The sequence below is a fragment of the Bubalus bubalis genome, chromosome 18, assembly GCF_019923935.1.
Source record: "Bubalus bubalis isolate 160015118507 breed Murrah chromosome 18, NDDB_SH_1, whole genome shotgun sequence".
NCBI classification, from domain to species: Eukaryota; Metazoa; Chordata; class Mammalia; order Artiodactyla; family Bovidae; genus Bubalus; species Bubalus bubalis.
The window spans coordinates 14320203-14334431 of record NC_059174.1 but is presented as its reverse complement, the minus strand read 5'-3'; the positions used below and the strand labels follow the sequence as shown (position 1 = coordinate 14334431).

The 14229-nt window shown below is 56.1% G+C and overlaps 1 protein-coding gene across 5 annotated transcripts in view; it reads right to left on the bottom strand.

Moving 5' to 3' along the window:
• The window catches only part of SPIRE2 (spire type actin nucleation factor 2), a 34303-nt gene that overhangs the window by 5394 nt on the left and 14680 nt on the right, over positions 1-14229 (bottom strand). For 4 of the 5 annotated variants that reach the window (XM_044931180.1, XM_025268556.2, XM_044931182.1 and 1 more), the window contains exons 3-12: positions 9936-10295; positions 6916-6996; positions 6651-6815; positions 6079-6165; positions 5835-5967; positions 5582-5751; positions 4730-4919; positions 4105-4226; positions 1319-1453; positions 1162-1229 (exon numbers count right to left, since the gene is read on the bottom strand). In XM_044931180.1, coding sequence (XP_044787115.1) covers positions 1162-1229; positions 1319-1453; positions 4105-4226; positions 4730-4919; positions 5582-5751; positions 5835-5967; positions 6079-6165; positions 6651-6815; positions 6916-6996; positions 9936-10295 — 1511 coding nt within the window. The remainder of the gene's footprint in view (positions 1-1161; positions 1230-1318; positions 1454-4104; positions 4227-4729; positions 4920-5581; positions 5752-5834; positions 5968-6078; positions 6166-6650; positions 6816-6915; positions 6997-9935; positions 10296-14229) is intronic. The other variant, XR_006545983.1, reaches the window with a different exon arrangement.

Below are 14229 nucleotides of genomic sequence, written 5' to 3'. Positions count from 1 at the left end.
TTATGGCCTAGAGAATTCCATGTATAGTCCACCGGGTCACAAAGAGTCAGACACAACTGAGCGAATATACGTAGACACATAGACTTGAGTTTTATTCTAGGAAGCAATTAAGATCCTTGGGAATAGTTTGGTCTTTTCTGGTCTGACTTTGATTTGTTAGTTCTGGAGCAGCACTCAGTCTGCTGCTGCTGCTGCTAAGTTGCTTCAGTCGTGTCCGACTCGGTGCGACCCCAGAGACGGCAGCCCACCAGGCTCCCCCGTCCCTCGGATTCTCCAGGCAAGAACACTGGAGTGGCTTGCCATTTCCTTCTCCAATGCATGAAAGTGAAAAGTGAAAGTGAAGTTGCTCAGTTGTGGGGGCGCTTATTCCTGGTAGTGAGGCAAGACCTTTTTGTGATTCACTCAGCAGCCCGTTGAGTCACAACTTGCCACCTTGGTTGGGGGGAACAGACACTATTCCTGGTATTGCTCCTTTAAATCTGTAGGACAGGGTCAGTAAACTTTTCCTCTAAAAGCTCAGATAGTCAACATTTTAGGTGTGACTAAATGAATAATAAACAAGTGGGTGTGACTGTGTTGTAATAAACTGTATGTCTAAAATAGGCAGTGGGCCAGGTTTCCACAGCCTCAGTCATTTCCTTCATGTTTGTGCTGATCAGAACTCTGAATATGCAAGGAGGACCTTGTGAAGGTCTCTGAGACCTGCTTCCTGGAGAACCCTCTCCCCTCTGGAGATCTGTGCTGTGAACTCTAGCTGCCAGGGTACCCCTGTTCTCAGCTGTACCTCCTCCACCGCAGGAGCTGAACAGGCCTGAGTCCAGAGCTGAGGCAGTCGTAGGACAGAGCTTACCCTGTCTGCTTTCTGGTACTTGCTTCAAACCCGATTAGTTCTTGAGAACCAATGTTTTATGTCTTTGCATCTTTTTATTTTTTTGGCCGTTTCCTGTGGAAAATGCCTGTTCTGCTTCCTATTACCCAATCTTGGATGAAAGTGGGGGCCCCTCAGTTGTTAAATTAAAAATTTTGTTCCTTGGTTGCACTGGTCACCGTGCCTGATGGAACATGCCCCAAACCACAGGAAGCCCTACTGGACAGAAAGCAAGAGGCTTCCTACCTCCTTCCCCTGTGAATTCACAGCCAAGGTGTGTACATAAGGCTCACCTCTTGCAAAAGAGACAGGAGGGTGGCCATGACAACAGCGGGAACTTGGCTCGGCAACAGCAGCAAATCTGTGAGGAGAGCCTGGTTGGAGCCCAGTGTTGTCCCAAACTTGCCAGGCCCAGCCCTGCCCACACCTACCCCCCACCCAGCTCCTCACCTTCCCCTTCTTCAGGCTGCTGAAGAGCTCCTTGTTCTGCAGGAACTTCTCCATCTCTGCCTTCACCAGCACACGGCGCACGTCCATCACCTCCTCTACCGTCAGAGCCAGGCTTTCCACGGGGTGGCTGAACTCCTGGGACAGGAGGCCTGAGGCATTGGTCTCAGGCTCTCAGGACATCTCCACAAGTTCCCCACTTCCCTGAGGACTTGGCATTTTCCTGGCCTCAGTCCAGGCAAGCTCCCCAGAACGCCCATGCCTGAGGCTGTGGGATACTTCTATAGGCAGCTCTCTGACCTGGGCCCAACAACTCAACTGGCAGCCAGCCCCTCGATGACCTCATTGCTCACATAACCCTTCAGCACATCCCACCTATGTTCATGATGCTACCCAGACCTGAACCATCTGCCTCCAACCTTGTTGCTCACCTGAAAACACCCCAGGACAATCAAAGTCACCCAGAGTCCCCAGGCCCACTGCCTCCCTCCTGGAACCCCCACCAGAGTGCCCTCTTGCCCCCCGCCTCACTCCTCCTAGAACCCCAACACCACTGCGCCCCCACCTGCCCCCAGCCTCCTGGAACCCCCAACCACCGCACCCCCTCCTCTTTCCCAGTGCTATCCATCCACTGCCACTCTGGATCTGTTGGTCCATTGGATGCTCCTGTCTACCTCGTCATAACTGCCTGGCCCTTTGGGCTGTCATGGTGAGTATACCCTGTTCTGCCCCAGGAGAACAGTCCTGTGTTCTTAGCACAGAATTTGACTTCTCAAAGGGTCACTTCCTCTTCTATGAAGTAAGGTATTTCAGCTCCACTAAGAAGATGCAGTGTCTGGCACCAGAATCAAAATGTTAGCTACGAAGACAAGGTGGCATGGGAGGCACCAGTGGATGTGGAAGTGGATGGTGTTTGTGGTCAGATTTTCTATTTACACTTGTTGGTCAGCTGCTACTGTCTGGCACGGGGTGAATCTGGGACCTTGTGTTCTCTCCTCTCACCTGAAGCATCCAGATCTCCTGGCTTCTGATTAGTGTTTCCTGTAGCCTGGTGGTGCTGTTTATATGTGAACAATTTCCCTCTAACCTTACAGATGTTGCACTCACTGTACACACTGCCAAGAGATCTCAAGTTGGGTGCTCAACAGATTGGGTTGAGGCAAGGTCATAGCAGTTCAGGGGTTTGATAGCCAAGCCTCTTGGAAAGCTCTTGAGTCCTGAGCTGGAGAAAGACTCATGAGACTTGCTATTCAACACATGCCCCCTGATTGCTTGACATCCCTCCCTTCAAGAGGTGGTCCTGGGACTTCCCTGGTGGCCCAGAGGTTAAGAATCCACCTGCCAATGCAGGGAACAAGGCTTTGATCCCGAGTCCAGGAAGATCCCACATGCCACAGAGCCACTACACCCATGTGCTGCAACCGATGGGCCTGCACTCTGCGACTACTGAAGCCCGTGCACCTGGAGCCTGTGCTCCACAGCACGAGAAGCCGCTGCACTGAGAAGCCCTCACCCCACAGCCAGGGAGCAGCCTCTGCTCGCTGCAACTAGAAAAAGCTGGCATGCAGCAACAAAGATCCGGTAGAGCCAAAAATAAATAAAATAATAAAAAATAATAACATTTTAATAAAGAATCCATCTTTAAAAAAAGGGGACAAGCCACAGGGCAACTAAGCCCTCACATCATGACTACTGGGCCCACTACTGTGCTCTGGAGCCTGCCCCACGACTAGAGAAGCCACGTGCCACAAGGAAAGACTCTGCGTGATGCAAGGAGGATCCCGAGGGCAGCAACCAAGACCCCACACAGCCAAATAAATAAACAAGATGTAGTTCCCTAAGTAGGACTTAGTGACTGACTTGTATGGAATGGATAAGGTGGAATTGACAGTGTCAGTCCTGAGAATGCGTCATAAAGACACGGGCTTCCCTCTGCTTCTCAGATGGCTCACTCAAGGGAGCCACCTCATGAGGGTGCTTCTCCTGGGACGAGCTGGGGCCCCGCCCACAGCCGGGGGAGGAGTTTCCTAGGAAGGGTCCTCCAGCCCAGGTCAAGCCTCCAGGTGAGATGTAGCCCTGCCACTGCAGCCCCACGGAGGCCAGTTCCGGGCTCTGGACCCAGAGAGATGATGAGATGGTAACTGTGCTGTTGCAGCTGCTAAGTGAGGGGTGATTTTATATGTGGCCAGATTCCTAATACAGGACTCAAAGGCTAAAGCACACCCTTCAGCTGGGGAGTATTACGGTAACATGCCCCTGACTTTCCAGAACCTTTGAACATCCATTCTCACTTGAGCCTCTCTGTAAAACCTCAATGAAGCAATAATGACAGCCACCCTCTGGACCCCCCTCTACATGCCAGCAAGGTGCCCTGTGGCCCTGCAGGCACTCCATTCGGCTCAGGTCCAAGTGGGAGCCTCAAGATGTCAGCAATTGTTAGTTCTTCATGATTACAGGTCAGACAAAATTCACAGGTGAGGGAACTGCAGCACGGAGAGGGAAGGGCCTGGAGCCAGAATTGAGACCCGAGAAAGTGCTGTCCAGTGTCACCATGCTGCCTTCTCATGTGCCCTGACCCTGAGAGATGGGACTAGGCTGTGCCCTTAGCAAGGTCCTTCTCTGGCCTGGGCTGCAGTGCCCAGAAGGCCCAGGAGGCGGCAGCAAAGACCAACCTCCCCAGGCATCCACTGAGAGGGCCCCACTACTCCTGAGCCCGCAAGGGGCACTCCCCGTCCCCTCTCGCTGTCCCCTACCCCGGCCACCCTGCACCAAGTGCTTCTGTCACTCACCAGCCACAGGTGACTGGCGTTCGGGGCCGCGGAGGCCCCCTGCCTGTCCTCGACTGAGCTCACATCACTGCGTGGTAGGGAGCTGGGGTCAGGCTGGGACTGGACACTGATGGGGAGGGAACCTGGTGGAAGAGACAGGGGCTGTCAGGACAACCCGCAGCAGCTCTGGTGTCGCAGGGCTGTGCTAGGTACGAAGAGGCAGCGGGTGGAATGGCAACCCCAGGCCTCAGCACTGTGGGACCAGCTAACCTAGAGTGGCCGGCTGACCGATGGGAAGGGACGGGGCTGTGACAAACCCCAGGGGACTAGTCCAGTCCAGAGTGGTGTGCATGCTCTCTGGGCCCCTTTCCACTGGCAGGAAAGAAAAAGATTAGAACTGTCTGTCAATCCATCCATTGGTCCAGCTGTCTTTCTACAGACCAATATGGCAAAGTTAATATCTCTAGGTAAAAGAATTGTGGGGACTTTTCTAAAGTTTTACACTGGATATGGATTACTACTTTAGCAGAGTTTTAAAAGGTGGGGCGTGGCTGCCTGAAGTGATAAATGTCCCTCCGGCAGTGCAAACTCCCTCTGGAGTAGCAGGACCTGCAGGAAGGCATCCAGGGAGGGAGAAGCCATGTACCCGGCTCCAGGGGGCTTGGCCTCCAGGACTGCATGCTGCCTGCTCGCGGCCGGGACAACTCCAGGCCTCCAGGGGGCTGAGGGGCCGGCTGCAGACCAGAGGTCACCTCACTCCGGAGCTGCGCCAGGTCATGCTCAGAGAAAGAACGATCTCGCTTCAGCGTCCCCTCTCCGCACGGTGACTCTTCTTCCTGTGGACACATCAGCCCAGCAACACCCTGTCCACCCTCCTGTGGACAGTCCAGTCTAGCATCACCATGACCGCTCTGCCCCAGTGCCTCCTGCCTGTCCCTGGACCAAGGCGTGGGGTGCACAAGCTGACCGCTATGCACTACCCTGGCCAGGGGAGACATGCTTCAGAAGCCAGCCCCTGGCCTGAGGTCCCTGGAAAGTCCTGGAGATGGCAGGCCTGGGGTCACGTGGAGACAGCCCCCAGCCTGGTCTCCAGGGTCAGAGGGCAATGCAGCCAGGGTGGGGAGTCACGCTGGGACCTGTAGGCTTTGCACCTCCAAGTGTGGCTGCCCAGCCCAGGAGGATGCGGCTCTCCATCTCATCCTTTTATGTGCTGAGGCAACAGTGGCTCAAGGCCACTGTCTCAGTCACCCTTGTGAGTGACCAAGATGGGGGAGGGTGCCTGAGCCCCGCCACGCTTGTCCCCAGCGCAGGCCCAGCCCCACAGCAGGGTGCAGACAGGACCCCGAGCAGAGGGCCCACAGCTGGATGCTGCGCCCTGGCTGTGTTCAGTTCCCCAGAACCTCCTTCTCTTCCCTCCTTCTCCTCCCCTCCCACCCCTCCTCCCCTCCCCCACCTCCTCCTCATGTCAGTCTCTCTTCAGGAACCTGTGGGCTCTGACCTCAGAAGTATTCATCTCTTCCATCTCAGCCAACGTAGGTGCCTTGAGCAGGACCCGGGGCCTTGGGCGCTGGGCGCTGCTCCCAACATCTGTGATGGACAGGTTGATGCAGGAAGTGGATTTGACGTCCCCAGAGCAGGCGTTCAGGATGCAGGGCAGAGAGCCGAACCCTGGGGGAGGCAGGAGGTGAGGCAGGAGGGACAGGACAGTGTGGGGGGAGATGAGGCGCAGGGGAGGGGTGTCCCGTGCTCACCCCGCTCGCCCCGGCCATCCCAGCGCCTGCTCTCCACGGGGCGTAGCCTGCGTTCCTGCTTGATCTCTTCCAGGATCTTCTCGTGCAGAGTTCTCTGCTTCTGGGGTAAGGGGCGAAGCCTTCTCTCTGACACCTGCAGGGGGTGTGGCAGCACCACGTTGGGGGCCAGCTCCCTGGAGGCCCTGCGTGCTCTGGCAGGCAGTGTCCCAGAACCAACCTTCCAGACGCCCCGAGGGGCTGGTACCTGCTTCAGTGGAGGCCGGGAGCGGATGAAGTCCAGGATGAGTTCATGGGCATCTTTCTTCACTCTGGGAGGGATGTCCCCGTCAACCTGTGGGAGAGAAGGAGGGCAGCAAGGCTAAGGGACCGTCTGCTTGGGCTGCAGCCATGAGACGGGTTCACCCAGCCTCCCCCTCAGTGGCTGTGGCCTTCAAGACCTGACCACCAGCTTTCCCTGCATCTCAGATTCTTTATGTTGAAACGCCCGTCAGTAGCTTTACCTCACAGGGTCTTCGTAAGAGTGAGATTAACTCACACATTTCGATTCTCAGAGCGATGCTGGCACACCACGAGGCCCTGTGAGAGTTAAGCGGGACAATCCCACAGCCTCAGCTCCCACCCCTGGGCCCCTTCTCCCTGCCAATGTCACACTGTGTCCCTGAAAGGACCATGAGGTGTATGACTCGAGGCCACATTGACCGTTCCCACTGCACTCCTGGTTTAGTCACCAGCGCACCAAGCAGGGGCTCCAGCAGGCAGAGGGGCCTGAACATGTGACCTCTTTAACCCAGCCCGCCATGACCTTGAGCGGCTCACCATGACCTTGCGCAGTTTGTAGTTCCTGGCACGGATGTCCTGCATGAGCATCTCGAAGGGGGTGAGCTGGAACTCTGTGGGCAGGGGGTTGAACTCCTGCTCCTGTACCTTCTTCAGCTTCACCCCATGGCGGAGCTCCCGCATGAGCTGGACCCAGAGGCGGGCCTAGGCCCATAAGAAGAGGGAAATGGCCCTTAGCCCTGGGCAGGGCTCCGGGCCTGTGCCCCATCTGTGCCCTGGTGGGGGTGGGGGGCACATGTCTTACCCAGTCTGTGCGCCTCAGGCTATCCAGCTCCACAAGGGGCTTCTCTGCCTGCGGTTCATCCTCCCGGAGCCTCTGCAGCATCTGTTAAGTCCGGGAGAAACGGGAGAACGGGAGTGGTGGTGCTGGTTGGCCTCCTGGGGATGCTTCTGCACCACGTGGGCATTTTGGACAAGGCTTTGGGGCACAGAAAGGTATCTGAGGGAACCAAGCCATCAGCCTTAGAACCACATGGAAACACTCGTGTCCTGCTGGCTATCGGTGGCCACTCCTCCCGTGCAAGGGCAGGGGGAAGCACGACCCTTGCAGCAATCCCTGGCTGCAGCAGAACCCACAGCCTCCTCACACTGACCCACACTCCTCCACGGGGCCCCCATCCTCCACGATGCAGGCGTGAGGCCCTCCCGCATCTGGGAAGGGCTCCAGACTGCCACTCACAGGGCACATCCACCCTCGTGGAACACCACGGCCACTTCTGTGCACGTCATCCCATCTGGAGTCTACAGTCATCTGCTTCTTTGATTGTTTTCTGAATGGTTGGCTCCATGAGGTCAGAACCATGTTTTCAGCTTTGGGGTTGTTTTAAATCTGGCTCCCAGCACTGTGTGACACATGCTAGGTCTTAAGCATTGGTTGAGTGAATAAATGAATCAGTAAGTGGATAGTTGGATGAGTGGATGGATGGGCAAGAGGGCGAGTCACTCAGCAGGCCCCAAAGTCATAGAGATGTATTTCACGAACTGGGAAAAACAACACCAGCAAGGTGAGGGCCCAGGAAGGATGTTGGGAATGCTCAGGGAGCTGTTTTCTGCTGAGAATTTGTGAAAAGGCTGCTAGGTTCATTGCCCTGGATCTTAGCAGCAGCGGGGGCTCTGCTCTCACTGGCCCTCCATGCTGGAGGAGCATCTGCCTTTAGCACACAGCCTCTGCCACCCCATCCCCTAGGTCAAACAGAACCAGTCACCCCGGCTTCCCTCCCAGGCCACTTGCCAAACTGCCCTGGGATGCTCTAGAAAACTCAGCCAAGTTTCTGTGAAGCACAAGGTGTGTGGTTCTAAAAATAGAGCTGGGTGTGACCTGCGTCTCTGTGCACAAAAGGCATGAAGGTGGGTCTCCTGTCCTTTCTGGAGCAGCTCTACTGCCCCTGAGCAGGCTGTTTCTGCTCCCAATGCCAGCCCAGCCACACACTGCCAGTAGCCCACTTCTCACTGCCTCCTCCAGTCCCCTGACTTGTCCTGGGTCAACTGCTTGAAGTCTAGAGCTGTTTACACCTAAAGAAAGAGCTTTTACTGCCTGGCCAAGGAACTGACCTCAGCAACAGCCAGGCAACTGAAAATCATTAGGATCCTTAGTGCCACACAGGAGCGCGAGGAGACAAGTAAAAGACCCCAAAGAAGAAAAAACAGAAGCCCAAAAGGCTCCTCGGGAGAATGGAATGGAAAACCCATCTACCTCCTTCTGAAACTCAAGGAAAAGAAATGCTTTCCAAGGAGGAGCCAGTTAGTGGTGACCTTGAAGAGACAGCTGGCTGTGGAGTTCCTCCCAAGAGGAAGAAATCTTTCCCCAAAAAGGAACCACACAGTGACCCTGAAGAGTCAGGAAACAGGAAGGTCCTCAAGTAAAAGAGGAACTTGTCTTCCAGGGAGGATTCACTCAGCAGTGGACCTGAAGAGGCTGCTACAGCAAGAGCAGCGGCTCCAAGAAGACAACGCTCTGAAGGCCATCTCGGGAAAACCAGAATGGACATCTCCCTAGTGGGGCGTAAGTTTCAGACACAGTCCCCACCCATCCTCTCGAGTCCAATCAAAACAAAAGGAAAAGCAGACAAGCATTAGGGGCAGCCACAATTAAAGCACTGGCAGGATATCTCTGAGATGCTGAGCAGGGGTGGGAGGGAAGACAAAGGACCGGGCTGGGGGGCAGTAGGTGGGCAGAGGGACCGCACACTTTGGGCTACGAGTGGGCTGCAGACGAGGCCAAGTGACCCAAGCAGCATCTGACCTGTCCTGCGCTAGATCCCAGGCCCCTGGTCAGGAAAACCCTGAGAGTCTGCTCAGGCCCAGGCCTAGGGAAGCTGGGCAGGAAGGAGACACACGCCAACAAAGGGTCAGGGTAAAATCAGGGACCAGCATCGGTTAATTCCAAAAGTACCTCCTGACCTCTCCAAAGTCTCCATTTTTCTCCTCATCTGTGAAATGCTGGTGGAAGGCAGGGGTCCCTGTGGGCTGTGACCCCCATTTCAATGAAACACCTCAGTTCTCTCCAAGGGAGAGGCTGTGAGAGTTGAGCAAAGACTGTCACCTCCTGACTTTGAGACCATGAAGCGGCAGAACAGCTGTGGGGAGAATGCCAGCCGGGAGCCAGTCAAGCCCTTCTGCTCTGTACTAGCTGTGACCTGGGGTGAGAACATGACCTCTTAGCGCCTCCAGCTGCTCAACTGGGAAATGGGTGAAAACCACCATGGGGGTGGGGGTGGTGGCGGTTTGGGGGTGGAGAGGAATGTGGGACTGTCATCCAGGGACAAACACCTGGACGAGTGACCCCTCACTGAACTGCCCACCTCCCCAAAGCTCCAACATGCTGGCACCTCTGCTCCCTGTTTTCAGAAGGAACCAGCTCTGGGGCAGGAGACCTGGAGACACAGTCCCTTTTGCAGATGTAAACATGAGGACCAGTGAAGCTAAGGACTGACTTAGAGACAACACGAGTGAGGTCATGGGTAAAAGCACCAGTTTGTGAATTTCTGGTCCCTCCTGTGCAAAGCCAGGTAAGCAGGACACTGAGGATTAAGCTAAAACCTACAAAGTGTTCAGGACCATCTGGCACAGAGTGGACACCCACTGTGGACAGACGGAGGAACAGAAGGAACTAGGTAGGGAGAGGGCCGGGCCCTGCCCACCTGCCCCACCTCTGCGTGTGGAGGCGCCTCCGGGACCCCACCCCTCGCTCGGCCGGCCCCACCTACCACCCTCCACTCCGGGCAAATCCTTGGCCCTGCGGCCTGGGCCGCTCCCTCGGCTCACCTCCTTGGCTTCCCGGACCCTGGCGAGGAAGGCGCGCAGTTCCAGCGTCTCCACGAAGAGCGCGCGGCACACGGCCTGGTAGTGGGTCTGTGCGCCCCGGGGCTCGGTCAGGCGTGCGGCACACAGGCGCATAGCCTGAGCGAAGGTGCGCACGGTGCGGGGGCCGCCCTCTGCCTCCTCTTCCTCCTCGGGACCCCCGTATCCTTCGTCGGCCGTCCCGCCACCGCCGTCGTCATCGCAGTCGCTGTTGGCCATGAGGTCGATGAGCCGCTCCAGCTGCGGGCTGAGCTCACGCTCCTCATGCTCGGCCAGCCCCCAGTCCAGCGCGCGGTAGATGGCGAAGCCCAGCGACTGCACCACCTGCGGGACAGGGCCCTGCTGTTAGGCCAGGGCAGGGCGGGCACACAAGGCAGAGGTGGGGGTGGGATGGGGGTGGGCTGCGTTCTAGCCGTCGCAGGAGGTCACCATCGCGTGGGTTCTACTGGTGAAATGGGATAGCAGCTGTCCTCTGAGGGGTGCACCACCGCCCGCACCCGGGAAACACGGTGCTCCCCAGCAGCACAGCCACCGTGGAAAACTGCGAGGCAGGTTCTTATAATCAAGACACGCTTTACCGCTGGACTGCAGCTCCTCTGGGGGCGAGGTGGGGGCGGTGTTCACCAAGAGAGGAAAACCCGAAATCCCTGTAGGGGAATCCACAAAGGTTGGGTCCCAAGTAGGGTGGTATCCGAGGGATACTAGTTAGCCGTGCACAGCCCTGAACCCCCAGCACCGCACAGAGCCAGGACTCTGGAGCTCTAGACAAGACAGAAGCAGTCCACAGCCACAGAGGGCAGGCCCCTGGCTCCTGGGGGGGTTGGGGGGTGGGGGGAAGCATGTTGGGAAAGGTGTGTGTGGTGGTCTCACACCAGTCAGAGCTTACCAGATGTACGGGTTACCCCCAATAAAAGTGTTTAGAAAAAGACAGAGAGGCAACCTAAGGAAGCATTAGCTTTTCATGTGCAATGACAGTATGTTTTAAATCAGAGGAGAAAGGCTAGGTTATTCAATAAATGCTGCTGGAGTAATTGCTTAATGACACATATAAAGCTTGACACTGGAACTCACAAACAGTGAGACCCCTCAAGTATTTTCAGCTGCATGTAAATTTCAATGTATGTGAATTTAACCTGAAAGAGAAAAACCTAAAAAATAATTGTACCCGTATAGGGAGAGGGGGTGGGAGTCACCAGCAGGCAGGTAGTGGGGGGGCGCTGCAGGGAATAGGTGAGTCCTTTGCTGTTGGAGCCTCGTGTGGGGCCACTATGCTATTCTGCTGGCTTTGCATAAGCTCAAAATTCTTTCTCCACAACAAGGTTTTAAAAAGCGGATTAGCACATTAGAGATGAGTCCTGCACGCCTCTTAACTCTGCTTTTGGTGTTACTTAGCCCCTAGGGAATTGAGCTTTCAGGGACCACCATTAGCATTTCAGATCCGGGTTCTGTACCGTGTGCCCCACAGCCTTGGGTCTGCTTGAGGGAGGCGCCGGGGAAGTGGTTCGATGCCAGCCAGTGGCGCACAGCAAGAAGAATGAGGAAGCTGCTTCCAGCGCTCACAGCACTACGTGTTTGTGTTTGAAAGGGCGTTAATGGTTTCCTTTCACGACTCAGTACAAGAGATACACACACCCCAAAATGACAACAGCTCTTTGCCACTAGTCTCAAGACTCTCACAGGTGGGGCAAACATTGGTCACCTGCCTGCCGCAGGCAGGGGAGCCGTGCTGGCCTGGAGGTGGGGTCAGCCTGCAGCCTGTGCCCTGACCTCGTGCCCCTGGACGGAGCCACACCCTCGCCAGGCATGTGCAGGCCACCCGGCCTCTGGGCCTCTCTGGTCTCTCCTCTGTTTCCCATGATGTCACCCCCAGACCCTGAGGGAAGGGGTCAGAGCAGAGCTGAAGGGAAGTGTGACAGTCAGCGCTGGGCAGATGGCGGGGCACAAGAACAGGCCTTCTCTGTCCACAGAAGCACCTCCCAAGATGCCCTGAGTCTGGAGGGGCTTAGGGGGGGTCTGCCTGGCTCGGGGATGCCTGGGGAGGGTGAGGCCCTGTGGGAGCGAAGTTCCAGTGAAAGTCAATAACACTCCCAGCCTGGAGGCACCTTATCTCTGCCTCAGGAGGTGAGGACCAGTTGGGCTACAAGTCACACCCCAGAATCAGGAGTCAAAGGGCCTGCTCTGGCCAGTGGAGTCCCTGGGGCAGCCCCTTGGAACTGCTGGGTGGGCAAGGACCTCATTTCACACAAGTTCCCATCGGTCCTTTCTTGGCCCAGAGGGAGGTGCAGGAAGAAGACAGAGATGAGCTTCCCTGGTGGCTCAGAGGTGAAGACTCTGCCTGCCAATGCAGGAGACGAGGCAGGTTCGATCCCTGGTCTGGGCAGATCCCATGTGCTGCAGAGCAGCTAAGCCCGAGTGGCACAGCTACTGAGCCTGTGCTTTTGAGCCCAGGCTCCACAACAAAAGAAGTCACCGCAATGAGAAGCCCATGAAGCACAACAAAGAGTAGCTCCCGTTTTCCACAACCAGAGAAAAGCCCACGCATCAATAAAGACCCAGCGCAACCAAAAATAAACAAATAAAATCACTTTTACAAAAAAGCAGAGTGAACTCCACCTCATCCCAGCTTTGTCCCACAGCCCCCACTGACCCCAGGGTGACCCTCTCTCTCTGAAGGAGACCGCTCTACCCCTCAGGCCAGGCAGGCAGGAGGCCTAGCACCAAAGCTTCCTGGCTCCAGTGCAGCACAGAGCGCCCCTGTTGGGCCTGCCTCCCCTGGTTCTGGTCTCTGGCCTCTGCTGGCCTCACATCAGTGAAAGGGTTAACTCCACTGCAAGCCTCTAGGGAGCTGCTCCAGACCCAGACACTGGAGAGACCACTGGCTTCCCCGCAGGGAAAAGTCTAGGCAGAACCCCGAGCCCCCCCTGCCCCTGGCAGTGTGGGCACCAAGCAGCTGAGGCCCCGGGACCAGCCCGAGGCACTGAAGGGCGGGAATGAGAATCTCCGCACCCAGGCCAGGAGGCTGCCCTGACCGACTTCCTGGGGCCGCCATGTCGATTCCCGAGCCTATATACAAAGTTCTTTGTAAGTGTTTTCAAGACTGATGACAGTAGGGAACACAAGTGGAACAGGGTGGGGAACACAAATTCACTTGGGGCGGTGGGGCAGGGCAGCCTGGCAGCAGGAGCCGCACACGGCAGTTAGATGGACGCGTCCTGAAACAGGGCTAGGCTTTTCTTACTCAGGTTCCAGGACTCTGGGTAGCATGAGCTCAGAGCAACCCCTGGGAACTCGTGTTGTATAAACAGCAGGGCATCCACCCGGCCAGAGGATGTTCTTTATCACTGACACAATTAAGAATTGCCAGCATGTGGTGACTAGAAAAAGTCAGAAAACTTTGGGATGGTTTTATTATTGTTGGTAAAAATCCTCCGTGACAGGCCAATGGGTTTCCCTTGTGGCTGAGACAGTAAAGAATTTGCCTGCAATGCAGGAGACCAGGTTCAATCCCTGGGTCAGGAAGATCCCCTGGAGGGGGGTATGGCAACCCACTCCAGTATTTTTGCCTGGGAAATCCCACGGACAGAGGAGCCTGGTGGGCTACAGTCCATGGGGTCACAAAGGACTGGCCATGACTGAGTGACTTTCACTTTCACAGCAGACCAACGGCAGTGCCCACCCCCTTTCTGTAACACTGTGTTTAACATATAAATACGTATTTACACAAAACCATTTTTTATAAAGCAGTGGAATAAACATCAAATTCAGGACAAAGCACCTGGGGGCAGGCGGATGGGACAGGAGACACAGATAAAGGTCCTACGGATGAGGTACTGGGGGGAGCTCAGGGACACAGGGGATGGGCTGCTTTTCCTGTTTGTCCCCCAGCCCCACGCCTGTCCAACGCTCTGACCAGGGAGACCACATCACCTTTGCCCCCTCTTCCCTCTGGTCAGCGGGAGGCACCTCCAGGAGCCCGGGGGTCACCGGGGAGACCCCACGTTTCAGACCCCCAAGTCTACCCCACCCCACTGTGTGCACGGGCTTCCCCGCCCTGCCTGTTTTCAGGCATCGTCTCCCCACAAGCCCTTCCACTAAGCCACTGAGCACTTATCCACATCCTGCCTCAGAGGAACAACTGTACAACTCTTGTTCAGTCGCTCAGTCATGTCCAGCCCTTTGTGACCCCATGGACTACAGCATGCCAGGCTTCACTATCTCCCGGTCCTTCTAGAAGCACAACTGTATGTGCTTCTAATTT